Source organism: Loa loa (assembly GCF_000183805.2).
Source record: "Loa loa unplaced genomic scaffold supercont3.1, whole genome shotgun sequence".
In the NCBI taxonomy this organism is placed as follows: Eukaryota; Metazoa; Nematoda; class Chromadorea; order Rhabditida; family Onchocercidae; genus Loa; species Loa loa.
In genome coordinates this window covers 743,304-759,390 of record NW_018108181.1, presented here as the reverse complement: position 1 = coordinate 759,390, position 16,087 = coordinate 743,304, and the positions used below count along the sequence as shown (strand labels likewise).

General features: G+C 33.6%; 3 protein-coding genes across 3 annotated transcripts in view; 1 reads left to right on the top strand and 2 right to left on the bottom strand.

Annotated features, from left to right (window-relative positions):
• The window catches only part of LOAG_16356 (hypothetical protein), a gene marked incomplete at both ends in the record, with an annotated part of 9,205 nt that extends 6,275 nt beyond the window's left edge, over window positions 1-2,930 (top strand). Inside the window, 5 exons of the mRNA XM_020449009.1 lie at window positions 351-449; window positions 689-829; window positions 948-1,110; window positions 1,650-1,958; window positions 2,716-2,930. Of these exons, the coding sequence (XP_020307557.1) occupies window positions 351-449; window positions 689-829; window positions 948-1,110; window positions 1,650-1,958; window positions 2,716-2,930 (927 nt within the window). The remainder of the gene's footprint in view (window positions 1-350; window positions 450-688; window positions 830-947; window positions 1,111-1,649; window positions 1,959-2,715) is intronic.
• Window positions 2,931-3,815: 885 nt separating this feature from the next.
• LOAG_06962 (hypothetical protein) lies at window positions 3,816-5,690 on the bottom strand. Its single transcript, XM_003142494.2, has 5 exons — window positions 5,469-5,690; window positions 5,173-5,285; window positions 4,785-4,919; window positions 4,434-4,541; window positions 3,816-4,051 (listed from the first exon to the last, which is right to left on the bottom strand). Exons 1-5 carry the CDS (start codon window positions 5,614-5,616, stop codon window positions 3,881-3,883), a joined length of 675 nt encoding a protein of 224 aa, XP_003142542.1. The 5' UTR covers window positions 5,617-5,690; the 3' UTR covers window positions 3,816-3,880.
• Window positions 5,691-5,968: 278 nt separating this feature from the next.
• LOAG_06959 (Bms1l protein) lies at window positions 5,969-14,397 on the bottom strand. Its single transcript, XM_020447302.1, has 23 exons — window positions 14,316-14,397; window positions 13,699-13,810; window positions 13,442-13,541; window positions 13,087-13,257; window positions 12,475-12,663; window positions 11,966-12,133; window positions 11,551-11,673; window positions 11,299-11,421; window positions 10,637-10,823; window positions 10,298-10,519; window positions 9,930-10,021; window positions 9,730-9,810; window positions 9,512-9,590; window positions 9,025-9,224; window positions 8,618-8,806; window positions 8,409-8,501; window positions 7,998-8,144; window positions 7,658-7,780; window positions 7,316-7,486; window positions 7,047-7,193; window positions 6,786-6,953; window positions 6,602-6,697; window positions 5,969-6,204 (listed from the first exon to the last, which is right to left on the bottom strand). Exons 1-23 carry the CDS (start codon window positions 14,362-14,364, stop codon window positions 6,076-6,078), a joined length of 3,159 nt encoding a protein of 1,052 aa, XP_020302454.1. The 5' UTR covers window positions 14,365-14,397; the 3' UTR covers window positions 5,969-6,075.
• Between the last annotated feature and the right edge of the window lie 1,690 nt (window positions 14,398-16,087).

The window sequence follows — 16,087 nt, the reverse complement described above, 5'->3', positions numbered from 1 at the left end:
GAAGCTTACAAAAGTATAAGTATTTTTAGAAATTACTAATGAGAGAAAGTATAATGATCAAGTGAAGGAATATTCTGTATATTGCTGTTTTAATTTTATATGCAACAGAGCAGGAAACATTAACTGAATTCTGGAATTTGTTCTGTTTAATTGAAAGGAGAATTAAAATGCCTATATGAAAGTAGTGCTTATATGTTTTATCCTTAGAAGTAGCAGAATCTGTAATAATAATGGGTTTCATCCTTATGCTTGTTAAATATCTCAATCTCATTGTTAGTTATTTTTTGATGCTTATGTTTCTTTTATTATGCAAAAGACTTTAATTTCTGGCTTTAATTTCTTAATTTTAGAATAGCGTAGAGGACAGTGATCGACCAAATGGTTCGAGAGAGGATTTTTCAAAGTCTGATGCTATCAAAATGCAGCTTTTGAGCGCAAGAAGTGAAAATGTAAGTTTACCCACACATGCATTTATTTACTTGTGAACTTTACGGTATGGTCTAAACATAACAAAGACTGAGGTAATAAATGATTTATTGGTAATGTCAGTAACAATCTCTATTTAATGGGATCTTAACATAAATTATGTATATAAATCTTAACAATTATGTATATAAATCTTAACATAAATTATGTATATAAATTATATATATATAACATAAATTATGGAAATTTTGAATAATTTCAGGATATTGTAGCAGGTCCTGCTTATATACCATCAGGATCGCGGCCAAGTGTTTTATCTATTAAATCCAATAATCGTGGTATGGTGAGACAACGTGTCAACCATTTTGCTCGGTTGGGAACACAAAGAACTATAGCAGAACAGGTACACTCATTTAATTTATAAAATTCATTAGTTTGCTTGCTGCATTCTTCATTTTCTTCAAAGTAGCATCCACACTTTCATATCCAGTGTATTCGAAGTAAAATAGTTTGTGCTTTAGAGTTCCAAAACAGGACGTCAGTGTCAACATGGCAAATATGCTCCCTCATCTCTTCAAAAACTTTCTGCTCCTCCCGCTTCACATAGTTTGCAACCGGTTGTTGGAAGAAATGTGTCCCCTCCATCGCGGGAGATCGTGATGAGGCGAGCCAAAAAATTTGAAGGTAAGATTTTTTTTTGAATAAGCATTGTGCTTGTAAGTATGCATCAGCACACTTGATAAGACTTTCACAAAACATACCATGAAATGCATTATTCGCAGAATATCCGAAATTCATTTCACTATCTGCCTATCTGACACTTTAATGTATATCATGTTACTGTCAGTGGGGTTTTTTTTAATTCACATTTTATCGTACGTGCTAAATGTCAAGTGTCATTGGAATGTTCTGTTAAATATCACGTTTTTTTCGTTTTTTCGTTTTTTTTCGTTTTTTCTGTAACCAGGTCCTGATGAAGTAATTCATATATTCCGTCAAATGTTACTGGTGAGACGTTTTATGACACTACTGACGATTAACCTAACAGTGTTTGGGATAACGTTTGGGATAACATTAACCTCCACGAAAGTATTTGGGATAACATTCGGGATGCACTGCTAGCAAAAGTGATTGCACAACTCCAAATCCACTTGTCGTTTTCAGTTAATTAACAGTGAGGGACGGCATTAAAGCAAATCTTTCATAACGCATAGAGATTGCAGCATTAGCGATATCGGTTGAGATGGAAGCATGCAAGAATTTTCGTACCGCAACACGCAACAGACTCGCAAAAATTCAAAAACAAAACAATCCGAAGAGACCTCGCCGTTTGAGTGGAGAAATGCGGGTTGTGCGACGTTCGCAAGCTAGACTTGATAAATCTCTTGAGAAACTTGCAGTTAGTCTTAGTAATCATCGCTTACTAGGGAGATCTCCAAACCACTCTGGCTGCAACAGTTTTCGTTCAATAAACGTCAACAATAGGTCAGAAGAACGACAAAATGTTGGACGACCGCCCGTTCGAGTACAAGGTACTCGAACAAAAAAAAAAAAGGTGGTGGCTTAGAATATATAGATTCATCAATAATGTTGCATTCTACGAATCTGAAAATGATACCAGAAACGGAACACGACAACTGAAGTGAGGATTGATTGTGTAGGTCTGCCTTGTTCTTACTGTGGTTTCGTTGTACACAAAGCTTCTCTCTTTCTGATTCCATACTGACTTTAATGCGCGAAAAATTTTTAGTAATAAAGCTATGAAGTCGTTAGTGTTTATGTCCTTGAATCATTAATCGTAAAAATGTACAACCTATATTACTTTTACTATGTATTTTTCATTTATAAACAATAACTATGAAATGTTCGAGAAATTCTACATAATTATATTCTATCTTTTAAATTTATACTTCGTACAATTAAAATGCAATAAATATTTTGATCAGTATATGTGAACTGTCCAATATTCTTTAACGTGTTTTGGCGTACTATTTGCTTCTGTTTTATTTTGTTTTGTTAGTTGGACGTATTTAATTTTGTTATCTTGATGACTTTATAAGACACCATAGGTAGAACATAAAAAAAAAAATGGTATGTTGGAAACATGGTAAGGATGTATACAAAATTTCTATGAATTTAAGAGAATATGGGGTAATTCAAGGAGTTAGAGATCTGTATATAATTTGTGCTAAAGAGTTTGAAATTCCATTTTACTTTGCACTGGTAGAATTTATTCAAACACCTTTTTATGAGCTCGTATCAGTTGAAGTAATTTGTGGATAATTCCAGAATTGACCGAAATAATAGAACAGTCCTCGTCACCGAACAGTTCGCCTCAACGCTGTACCATTCTCCATCCCTTGTCGATCTCATCGTCCATTACTGCAAGATCTCCAATTATTTATGTTTCCACAACGAAATCACGACGGCTTAAAAATCCGTTTCTGAACAACACTGACAGCGCTACGAATGATGCTTGTTCAGCTTCACCGAATAAAAAATAAAGATACTAGATCCAAACTGAAATGCTAGGATATCCTAAGTTGTTTTTTCTTTTTTGTAAAACTTTTTCTCACTTTTACTTGCAAGTGATCCATATTGAAGGCGGTAGTTTTGTTTGTTGCTACTTTTAATTAAACGCAATAATTATTTTTTATTTAAACTCAAGAGTCTTTTCTCACTGTGCATTATCGATAGCTGCTGGCGTGTTTTATCTGTTCCCTTCTTTTTCTTTATTCGAATGATGTACTATATAAGAATATTTATCTGGTACATTTCCTGCTGTTCCAAAAATTTAATTCCTATCGTTTTGGTCGTTTAAATTGCATCTGCACTAGCACTGTTTCTGCATTTCAAGAAATTAATTTTTCAATTTGGTGCTACCTCTTTCATTTGATCATTGCATGCATATTGGTTTCCATATCTTTTGTCTTGCATTCATTTGTTTCTCTTGGTTAAGCGTTTTATCTGTACATACAAGATACCGTCTCAGTTTTATTGCATTCTCATTTCCAGCAACTTTGTAATGTTAGAGAAGTGAAAATCATTCTCCATTCGAATTTTGTTCATAAAAGAATTCTAGGAGGTGATGGACGATCAAATAGTTATCGATTCTCTATGTTTTGCTCATCTTCTGTAAAAGCAAAGACTACTTTTCTCGTTTATCAAAGCTGGAAAAGTGCAAGGCTTTTTTACTCAAACGGCTAAAGTTGGGACACTTAGTGGATAAGAGTTTTTCAGAAATTTGACTCTTAGGAAAAACATTAGTCGTTAGATGGTTAGATGTACCTGCACATGCCGGAGTCAGGCAAGAAGTAGTACTCTTCTAACCCAAAACAATTTATGTTTTTTGCCGCATTTACGTATAGTTTCCTTTGTTATCACTGTGTAGTGGAACAACTTTGTTTTCACCTAATGCTTTATTCAGCATTTAAATATCACAAGCACTGCACAGTCATGTTCGTATGGGCAACGAAGCCATCGAATCAAGTGATTTGCTATCTTCTGTTACTGTTTGCACTAAAAGTGGAAGTGACTTTTTTGCTTTGACTTCCTCTAGACTTTTTGGTCGTTGCGATGGTTTGATTTTATCTGCTGCTGATGCATTTGTTAATCGCTTTTGTATCTAAAAGGAATCAAATTTAGTAACAGTTCATTGTGAAGAAAACATTACCAAGCAAATAAAGAACTATTCTTAACACGAGGAAGTAAAAGTTTCCCACGAAGTTATGCCTTAAAAATTTCTAAAAGTAGTTTTGGTGCATAAAGCGTAAAACAAAGATTAAAAATAAATCCAAGTATGAGTAGGGTAATTGTCTTCCAAAATCTTTCGAAAATGTCTAATAAGATTTAACGGCTATGATTATCCCAAATAAGCGAGGAGTCTGCAAACGCAGGGTCCTTACTGCAACACAGTAACTGCAGGATTGAAGTTCAATCACGTGAAATCCAAATTGACAAATTCAACTAGTTCAACACACTTCCAAATATAGTGATAAAGTGTGCACCGTGAAATAATAAGCAGTATAGACTGATGCCAGATTTATGCCGTCAGCAGCTCCTTGGAAACGTTTCCAATACCATCCAACAAATCCTAGCGAGACAGCAGTGCGGTCCTGAAATTTACAAGAATATCTTTTATTTCGCTACTTTCGTTTAAATGTACTTCAATTTTTTTGAAAAAGCTACGTAAATGACTAAACAACAAAGATATGCGTCAAAAGAGATGAATTCGGTAAAAACGAGAAACTTGATAAATGTGGAATGCTTCAGTAATGAATCGGCAATTATTCTGGCAGGAGTAGATTATAAGTTTTCTTTTAGTTTAGCTTGAAACGAAAAGTAGGTAAATGACTTGCCCAAACCATCATTTGCTCGCTGCATCTAATCTGATAGCACAGTTCCTCCGCATCTCTTCTACCTAGCGAGTAATAAGTGGCGTAAGCTAGCGTGCTCAATGGCCCAACAACAAAACTTGCCAAAAGAAATCGTCCCTATAAGTGAAATGAAATTTTTGCGATGAGACTTACTGATAGCGTTATATGTCATTACAGTTCCAAACTCCGTATCCAACAACATGTGTGATTCATAATCTTTGCGTAGAAACTAATAAATCTTCGCATAGTCGAAAACAAACCAATCAAGAAAGGAAATTCAATAACTTTACAGTATTTGGAAACAGAAGTTCATCCCGTCACTCATTTCTTTACAAATGTTTTTAAACTCGTGTGAAGTCATTTAAAATACCTGCATTTTTCGACATTTGTTTCTAATTATTTTGGCTGAATTATTGGTAGTTATCTCGGGAGCTAAGTTTCGTAAAAGAAACAGCCGATATAGTGGATGTATTATACAGCCACCTAGAAGAAACGCGTCATTAAGAAAAAGGAATCAAATTAAAAATCATGGACTTTGAACAGAAAAACAAGAACGGAAACCTTGAAGAATAACATTCAAAAAGCAGCTTAATGTTGAGCATCAACAGCCAAAAGTGGTGACAGAATTCCCAGATTTATCGGTTTAAAAAAAAACTTTAAACATACCAGCAAATGACAAAAATTCAGCAGCCTTGAATGTTCCAAAAATTGTCAGTTCAATGTATGGAGATGGAACTGATATCAAATTATCCATTGTCAATTCGGAGCGATGAAACTGCGAAAAATTGTACCACCATGGTCCCAAACCGAACATTTAGAGCTATGCAAAGTACCCGACTCTTGAATTACAAAAGCGTACGTCCCACGTCACACTCCAACGTTTGACCTTCAGAAAGATCAAAAAGATCATAGCAGAGGTCCTTAATATCTTTCCAATCTGATGAATTTTGTAGGAAGGAAAGTCACCATGACCAAAGTCACCATAAATCAACAAAATTCCTAAATGAAACTGAAACTGATTTCAGCAACTTGGACTACACTTACGCAATTGCATTTGAAAAAGATTTCTTCATAGATTCCGTTTTAAAATTTCACAGAAAACAATGTCTTGAAAACTTTGGGAGTAGATAAATGGAGACACTAAATGTTTCAGTTTAAATTTTATTGTTCAACCAAAAATAAGACAGAAAAACAGGAAACAATAAAAACGATTCGCTTAAAACACCAAAACAGACAAGTATATTGAAGGAATTTCAAGTTGTTAAAAAGATCCTTATTTACTATCGTTAACGGAATCCAGTGCTTTGCGCAATTTCATCTGTTCTCGCTTGGAAAGTAAACGGCAAATCTTCTTTTTTTTTTTTATTCCATATTCTCGTTGTGCTTCCAATGCTGCCATTTCCTACAGAAATATAAGATAAAAACTGACACGAAAAGAAGGGTAAATTTTCCGATTATTGTTTAGCAAAATTAGTTGAACCCATTATACAAAATACATGATCAGGCAACGAGGTCAATTCTGCAGAATGATTATGACTTTAATGGGTAAAATCGATCAAAGAAAACAAGCTAGGACTTTTGCAATAAAAAAGGCAATATCAGTTGTACAGCGCTAATTTTTTTAGTGGACATGAGTTTAATATAAGCAGCGAGCTTACCGCAAAAGGTATTTGTCCTAAGAGAAGGTCCATAAGAACAAATCCCATCATAACTTATGTGGTTTTAATGTTGACAGTAATTAAGGAAATTCTATAAAGTTGTATGGCAGCTTTCTGTTACGATAAAAAAAAGGAACTTACTACGCGATGTTTTTTGACACGTTGTGCCATTGCTGTTCTTTCTGCCCTCACTTTTTCCGCATGCACCGTACCCAGTGTTTCCATGAATCGATTTATCTAAAGTGTCATTATAAATCATCAATTTATAGTCATCTTCAAATTACTTAGGACACCATAAAAATCAATGCAGAAAATATGAGTTTACCTTGCTTTCATGTGGCTCTAGTACAACTCCACTATACTTTTCTACAAGTTTATCACCCTTTTTCTTAATTTCTTTCACAAATTTCGGTTTTAATCGATATGGTAGCTCTTTCTGAAGTGTTTTTGGAATAAGCAACGGTGCAGGATCAAATGGTCGTCTTTCAACTGGCTGCAAAAAAATCAGAACTAGCAACGCAAAAGATATTCACAGTGCTTCAAAATTTAAAGAATGTCAAAAAAATCGTGAAAGTAAATTTCTTACCTTGTAAAAGGAATCCAACTTCATCGGTGGTTTCAAACCCATTTCGAAACGTAAGCGACCTACTGTCCGCATGCCCTCCCATTCTTGGTTCAATGATAATAAAAGATCTGTTATAGGAGTATAGAAATGAGGTACGGGTACAGATACCTGGAAAGAAAGTGTAGTGCAAATTTTTAACCTATAAAAGAAAACAAAAGTAATGTCATATTTTATCAGTAATTCCTTAGTATATACCTGATTTAAGAAACAGGCAAAAAAATTTCACTCACCCAAGCACGAAGGAAAACGATATCGCTCATGAGAATTTTATCTTCAAAAGTTGCCCGAAACGCGCCTGTAGGCTCATGTAACGCTTTTTTGATTTGACCACGAATACCACTAACTGTGCGTATAATACCACCTTCAAATTTTGCTACTTCTAAGACAGTGTTGAACATTCCCTGAAAGAGTCAGCACATATTATTTCATATCATCATATTATCATATTTGCGAAAACAATAAAGTTCAAGGAAGTTTCGTTTTCAGAAGCTGCTTTAAACGCATAAACAAACGTGAAATATTAAACAATGCAAATAAACGTATAAATAACCCCCAAAAAAACATTAAGAAACCTTGATAAAAGCCGATTTCTTGAATATCCGGTAAGGATGACCAATAAGCTTTAGTTTCTTCACAACTTGGAAGGCTTTATCCAAATTTAATACAACACCTGTTGCAGCAATCCTAAAGCCTTTCTGCAAGAAGATGAAGGTAGTATCTATCGTAGTGGTTACTTTTATGAAATTTCTTGCACTTTAAATGAATTCTTCGTTTAAAATATAATCTCATACAAAGACTAGACACTAATTTTTCTAAACATATGTATTAAAATTTTTTAAATAAAAATTTTAGTTTAAATTTCCTTATTTTAGTTATTTTAGTTTAAATCAACATATGTCATTATTTACGAACCATATCTCTATTTAGCGATTGTACTGCAAGGAATCCTGTATTCTGTGCTGTTATTGGCCCCCAGAAGACTGCCTGACAGAACATATGCTCTGGTGTGTATTTCAAGAAACGCTGTCTCATGTTGTGATCCTGTATCGAATATATGACCTGAAACCTGATTTAAAGGTTACTTAGACAACCCAAAAACAATCCGGAAAAAATTATCGAAGAAAAACCGAAAATAAAAGTTAAGGAAAATCTTAGACTTTAGGATCTTATTTCAAATCAGTAATGTTTCGAAATAAGATTCTAAAGTCTAAAATAGTTTTGGTTGAAGTTTGAGGTAATGCGTAATCACTCTCAAATATCTTTTATAATACAATTACATAATCTACAAAGTGCAAGAAGAAACAAAGACAGAAAATGACTGACAACAGTTTGAAATCGCCTCCAACCACATGATATAATCAGAGGATCTCGTGACTTCAATATCCGCTCATACCATCTGTGTTTCTTCACCCGTACCTAGAACATCGAAAATTCAATATCAATATCAAAATTCATAACTTATAAAAACCCAGTGACATGGTGAAATGAAACGCTAAAATCACTTATGAATAACATTTCTGACAAAAACCTACTTGTACAGAACCAATATTCTGTTCACCGGTCAGAAGACCACCTATAATGCAGGGTCTAGTTGGGTCGAAATGCTGTAAAAATTCTACAGGCACATCCTCGAATTCTACTCGAACATATAACCCAGGTCGAAAACCCTCTAACTGTTGTCGAGCTGTTTCATCCAGCTCTTCGAAAATTGACCTGTTGAGCTGTAAGAGATCAGTAATCCAACTTCTAATGGTTTCAATTCAAAAATTCGTTTCAGTTTTACAGTGGCACATGCTCCAATTATACTCAAACATTTTTTTTATTTTTTAAAACAATTTTTAGTTTTGTAATTAAACTACATGATAACTGAAACAGATAGTGTTCATTTAAACCAAACTAAATTCAAAGATATTACACAACTAAAATAAACATAGCACACCTTTGACTGCTCTTCAAGTTCTCCCTTCAGTTGTACATAATGTTTATTCGTCTCATCATACTCAGCGTTGAAACGACTTTTCAATTTTTCTTTGTCAATTTTTCGTCGTTCAGCTGCTTCTTCTTCACTTCTCTTTGTTGCTGTTGCTGGATCTATCTTTTCTTCAGTTAGATCAATGCGTTCAACCCTATCTTCACTAGCTGTAAAAAGAACTCAAATCAGAAATATTAAATAAACATCTAGTAAGATAATCAAAAAGAAACAAAACTTTTCTTCACTAAAAGCACCATCATTTTTATCGTTAACGCTAGAATTTCCTTTTTTACCACAAGTATGCCTTTCTGAAAAGAAAGCTGGTTATCAACTGTCGCAGTAAGATGCAAAGAAATCGATATAACATCGAAAAATAATGGTAGTTTTCCTTGGAACTACTGCATAACGTATACCTACTTTATACTATTGCTATAATTTTACTTTATAATATTACCATCTTTTAACTGTATAGTAGCGTCTTCATCAGGATTCCACTTTCCCGTAACGAAGCAATCCGCAATCGATGCACGAACCTAAATGAAACCAAACTCATAACAAACACCTTTCACTATCCACACAAATGTTTATTGACTTTCTGAGTAAATTTATCTACAATTAATAGATAATTACAGAATCGTTGTCGAATTAAATATTTAACATTTATGAACAAACCTCCAAATCGTCCCAATCTCGTTGCTTTAAAAGCTGTTGAGATGTAACTGTTGATGGTTTACAATAGAAAAAACCATCTTCCTGTAAAAATTAGTGGTATTAATAAACAATCCTTGTCTTCTGCATAATACTAAATTCAAACCGTAAACTACCAAAATAGATATTCCAACTATATGAAACGATAACTTCACAATACTAACCAAGTGATCAGCGGTTTTCCTGGTTCGAATTTGAACTTTGAAAAGGCCACCAAGTACTTCATTTTGCTTCTCTTCATTCTGGTCATGCAAGTCTGATGATTAAAATAATTATACTGTCAAATTATTCATCTTTCATTTGATAACTGAAGTCCATATTAAATTTCATTTATTTTAAGGAAGAGTATCGTAATCTAATTTAATTTTATATTACTAAAGCTAAACGTTGATCGCAGTTCAAGGCGATAGACAAACCGACATGTATTACTGAGAAGAGTGCATGTCATATAAAAGCAACAAACAACAAAAAAGAATGCGGAAATATTTATTTCGGGATACCATGCATTTATCACTGCGGAGAAAACACTAACCAGAATCAGAATACACGATTTTAGTCCAATTCACTTTCTTCGATTTTTTCTCGTTGTACAATAATTTTGCTCGCGTACAAAGTACAGACCAACGTTTAATGGCCTTTTTTTCAGTGCCTTTTCCATCATTTTCATCCTCAGATACATCACTTTCACTGTTCAAATCGTCAAAGTCACTTGACTCTTCGTCATTGCTTTCCATTTCATCTTTCGTATTACAATCTAATCATAACAAACATTTGGTTAAAAAGTTAACAACTATGCGAACTACTCATTAATAAACTGAATTTATGAAATCTTTTTTTGAGTTCTTTGAATAAATTAACTAAAACCTCTCACCATTACCATCCATTTCGCTTTCACTCTCACTATGAGGTATAGCGACTTGGGAATTTGTAATCACTTTCAATGCTGTTTTGTGCATTTTATCATCGATACCCTCCTTAACATTTCCCAACACTTCAATGAGTTCGTGCCGAGGTTTTTTATATGAATGTGAGCCACCCGTTTCAATATAAATAGCATCCTGAAGCAAAAAATCATTTGGGAAAACAAAGGTGTATAGGAACTACATAACTAAAAAACTGAATTGTCTTCCGAAAAGATGTCAACGAATTATTAGTAGTATAAAACGGTAAAAATCGTTGGGAAAGCACCGGGAAGACTTCGTAAAAGTTAGAAATATTCGTTTCAAAATAAAGCAATGCAGCTCGAGAATTCTGTTCACATGCAGTCATCAGAGCAAGTTTTCAACTGCCGCTTAACATTACCGGTCGACGCACTTACAAATTTCTCGCTTTCTCACTCACTATAGCAATAAGAAAATCGTCTGTTGTCTTTTTAAAGCCTATTGAAAAATTCTGGGATTGATCATATTTACTGATCGCAGCAGTCATGAAATAATGAATAATGATATTTAAATTTATTTGAATAAAGATATCCATGGTTAGAATGCTACCATTTCTTTTAGCTGATAAGAAAAAAATGCAACAAAAAGTTACTTTGTCGTAAACGATACCACCAAGACCAGAAAATGGAGCGTAAATAATACGCTCCTTTTCATTCAGTGAGCGTTTCATCTTTTCTTTCGATGGCAGCGGGCATGGATCCGGTAAAGCCGTCACCTAAATGATTAAAATGTTTGATTACAATCTTGTCGTTCTAACCGTTTCTAGGGATTTTATTCCTTAAAAATGAGGTTATATAAGTAAAAAAATTAGTGCTTAGTTAAGTACAAGGAAATCCAAACATACATCCTTGATCATTAAATCGCCTATTCCAGGTATATGTACAGCAGAATGATTTTTGAGGAACGTTCCACGCACCCAACCATATAACGAAATCATGCGATTCGCCAATGGCTTTTCGCGAAGTAGCTTCAAATTAAAATTCTTACACATAGGTTAACAATGCTTGAACGTAAAAGTTTCTATAATTCTGTTGTACAATCTTATTTGGAATGAACAATATGTTCAATTAGCACATATGAGCTCCACAGGAACGGAAATAAATTGTTTTATGATCACTTTTGTCAATACCTAGCACAAAATGCACAAAAGTTCACAATTCATTAATAAAAGATTTGTAATATTCGTGAATTTAATGTCCAGAATGTAATATTCAGCCAAAATAACCGAAAAGTTTTATCTTTCGCATATACTGATATACCTCTTGATCCGTTAGATCTTCGTAACGATCACAATAAACATATGGATGACTGGTTCTCCAGATTAGAGGACGAAACTTTGTGACAGATATGAAACGTGCAAGATTGCGGACTTCATTTTTTAAATATTGTTCATTGATCATCCCCGACAAATAAAATAATTTTGCACCCTACAAACATGATAAATCAGATTCTCAATCCTGAGATAAGAATGGTTAACAAACGCGGGAGGAGGAAAAAAAAATTGCAAAATAACTTATCTACAGCTATTACGTACAACAAATAAAAGGAATTACATAATGATTTCTTGGTAAGAAACTTCTGCAAGTCGTGGTTAGTTCCACTTTTTTCATTATCACTTTCTAGTATTTAGTTCCAGGTTATCAACGAATATCAGTCCTTCTTATTACGACTAAGTTTCCAGGAATATGCATGACTTAAATAACATTTTCTACTTTAAAAGATCTCCACATAACAATGAGATATTCAGACCAAACTTCAAAATAATAACCTGATAAACTTCTGTCCAAAAACGATGTTTCAGTAATTTCTTCGTATGTTTCAACTTCTCCTTTTTCTTAATTACATCAAGATGGCTAAGAACACCCATAATTCGAGGCATTCCATGCACTTGACATATATTAAGAAATTCGAATGTCTCCATTTCGAATCCATAAGAAGCATCTACCATTAGCAAAACCTAAAATTATTTCACTAATAATTCAATTAAAAATGAAAAATCAAACTTAAGAAATCAGAAAAAGAAGTACAAAATCCACCTTAGCTCCTAACAAGTTTTATACTTATATGAAATATCCTCTTATCGAAATACTCTTGAATATTAACACTTTCTAGTTTCTAAATATGACGACATAGGTTCTGTAAATTTCAAGCAAGCCAAGGAAGATATTTCATATGAAGCGTAAACAAATCACTATCCATCTGAGGGAATAGACATTAAAACATCTGTTAGTTGTGGGAAAGTCACGGAATGTATGACATAAAAGCTATCTTAGCAAGGAATCATTACTAGATTTGAGTGTTTACTGCTACGTGAAACAGTTTTTAATTTGATTTACGTTTTGCAAACATAATAGATACAGTTAGTGGGGAAAAAAAATACCAGATCAACAACTTTCGCAATATCGATCATGGATTTTAAATCATTATTAACTTCAACAAATGTTACTCGTCGAGTTTTGCCAGTAACAATGGTGATTGGTCCACGGATCTCAGTTAAGGTATGTCTCACATAATGCTTTACTAGACATCGCAGCAACGTACTTTTTCCAACCTTAAAACGCAATGGACAGGATGAAAAGACCCAACAGTTGAAGCATTCATTCAGATTACATTCAACATGAAAAAAAACCTAAACTGAATGGTTCCAACTCGTGACAATCAAGCGTTTTTTTTTAAATTCGTAGTATTTGTAATAATGAATGCATCGAGAACAAATAAATTTGAATTGTGCATACCTTTGAAGGACCAACAATAGCAACAATGACTGGTGGTAGCTCGACAGGAGTGCGATCGACTACCGGTATGTGCTTTTTCTTTTCATCCTTATCTGCTGCCCTGATAAAACTATTAATAATAAAATATTCCAAAACACGATTTTAGGAATATGATTTAGAACTATTCATTGTAAGCTACGTCCGAATTGCAAAAACAAAGCTTTTCATATCAGTTGGTTGGAATATTCACCAATTAAAAGAATTGACATAAGAAATACCTGCGAATGGCGCGACTTGCTTTAACAGCAGACTGGAATGTAAAAGCTTTAGCGTTAACTCCACTTCCTTTCTTAACAGCTTTCTTCTTCGCTTTACCACCAACTCTGTGTACTAAATAGTTCCGCATCACTAGTTTGAAAATTAATATTGGGAATAATCGAAACTAAGATTATTTTCGTGAAGGTATTCTTTTAATTTTATTACGATGTAAAAAACACCGATAATGTTCTCTGCCTCTCATTAGATAACATAAACTTTTGTGATGATTTCATTGCAAAAGGTGATAATGTAACAATGCGTAAAAAATGCAAAACATTCCACGCACTAAAAAAGCTGACTCATTTGCAAGAAGTGCAGCAGTCCACTAATGTGAACAAAAAAATAAAAGACTTCTAACGCCTTAAGCACAAATTACAGCATGGAAATACAAATCCTTCATCACCACAATAGACAACCATCAGAACTAAGCCGAACTTCGCAGTTACAGAACAGTGGCCTAACAATAAACAATCGCTTACCATACTTACAAAAATTCAACTGATTACAAACTTGTTTACTGATTACTGTAAAACAATCAACCACCACCTTCACGTGAAACTACTAATGAACATACTACCTCGATGAATTTTGTGATCCAATCTGCCAACATTTTCATTGGTTGCCATTACTTTATTCCTTTACCGAAGCAGGCTGGAAATAAGGTCTATTACAAACATTCTATTTCATTTGAAAAAATAGGGTTCATTCAACTCTTGCTGACATTTTCAATAAACAAAGTGACACGAACTCCATACTTGCCTAAGGAAGGAAGAACTATCAAGACCCATCGGGATTTGATACCCATCTCCTACACAGTCCAATTCCTGCTCATAACCTCAAAACCCATTTTAAAAGCATGAAAAGAGACAATTCACTGAGCCACGTCCTCCCTCCCCAACAAAGAAATAAAAGCTCCTGGAACCAAACACAGCATTCCCGAAAACAACACTGCTGTGAGTTGGAAAGTTTATCATGCACAAAAACATAAATGCAGTAGGAAAAAGCGTTTCTTTACAACTGAAATCAATTCCTCAAATTCTAGAAAACGAAAATTCATAACGATAAAAAGATGAGCCACATTTTTATAACAAGCGGATGACAGAAAATTGTGGGACAACAGACCGAAACATTGATCAGCCAAGCTCAACAAGATTTCAAAAATTTCTGTTACTATTACATCTCTGGAACTCAACCAATCCTGAAGAGTGAGATACATGAAACCAAGTGATTTCCGAAGACTCGCAGTTATTGTATATAACAACCAGAAATAAAGAAGACAAAAGTTACTAAAAAGTGCCATAAAGTGAACTTCTGTTTGATATTGTGGAAACTGATGCATTTCCAAATTTATAAAAATATAACAATTTCAATTGTAGATTGAATCAACAAAAAATAGATCAATGGAATTCTCTCCGCTATTTCTCATTTCAGCTATATGTACCAACCGAACATCTGACAGTTTCTTCCTAAATACAGAAGTCACATGAAATCCGGACGATTCTAGACCCAATAAAAAAGAAATGAATCTCAAACAATTAAATAAGGTTCCTTGTAGACTTCTCTCGTGCAAAGACAAATCCAAAATAGCGAGCAACCGCTTCTGTAACTTTTCTGCAGAACAAAAATTACAAGTCCACGTGGAAGAAATAAAAGCGAATCAACACAAAACGAATGGAAGGGGGTAAAACCAAGCAGTCATCAATTTCATCAGTAATTCGTGCAATAAATACAAACAAAAACGTTTTAACCCATACAAGTCTTATCCGTAATAAAAAATTGATTACTATAACAGATACACATGCAAAAGACTTCAAATGGTCTAAAACTGTAATAATAACATGAAGCAAGTAATACTGCTAAAGTTAAAATCACACAAAAAATCAAATTTCATACCAGATTGACTTTTCAAAATGTTAAGAAAGCCGAGAAGAAAATAATAAAAAGCGTGAAACACCATCCTTTCTTTCGAATAATATACAGGAAAGAGCCTGAATATAAGAAAGCTACATCAAGTGAGCAATATTGGTAGCCATAATACATAGTGATACATGATACAATGATGTTCTATTCCATAATATTTCTCATATTTCTTACATAGTTATTAACCTTTGTCCTACAGAAATCACTGTGAAAAACATCCTTGTTAAAAGCACAAGAAACTCATAACTTATTAATAAGCAAGCCATGTGAAAAAAGTAACTATCAAGAAACCTTACTTTGGAACATCGGAAAATGTAGTTAAAAATGTAGCTCCAAAATACATATGACTCTTTATGACATATATATATATATATATATATATATATATATATATATATATATATATATATATATATATACTTCTTACTT

Bases quoted from the DNA above. Each gene is read 5' to 3' on its own strand.
- LOAG_06962 (XM_003142494.2), bottom strand. From the start codon at position 5,616: ATGTTCGGTTTGGGACCATGGTGGTACAATTTTTCGCAGTTTCATCGC. The intron at 5,286-5,468 runs GTATGTTTAAAG...CGTTTCTTCTAG, and splicing joins TGAATTTTTGTCATTTGCTG to GTGGCTGTATAATACATCCA. The intron at 4,920-5,172 runs GTATTTTAAATG...TTTCACTTATAG, and splicing joins ACAAATGTCGAAAAATGCAG to GGACGATTTCTTTTGGCAAG.
- LOAG_06959 (XM_020447302.1), bottom strand. From the start codon at position 14,364: ATGGCAACCAATGAAAATGTTGGCAGATTGGATCACAAAATTCATCGA. The intron at 12,664-13,086 runs GTATTTTTTTTC...AAATAATTTTAG, and splicing joins TTGCGAAAGTTGTTGATCTG to GTTTTGCTAATGGTAGATGC. The intron at 12,134-12,474 runs GTTATTATTTTG...TCATGTTTGTAG, and splicing joins TTTGGACAGAAGTTTATCAG to GGTGCAAAATTATTTTATTT.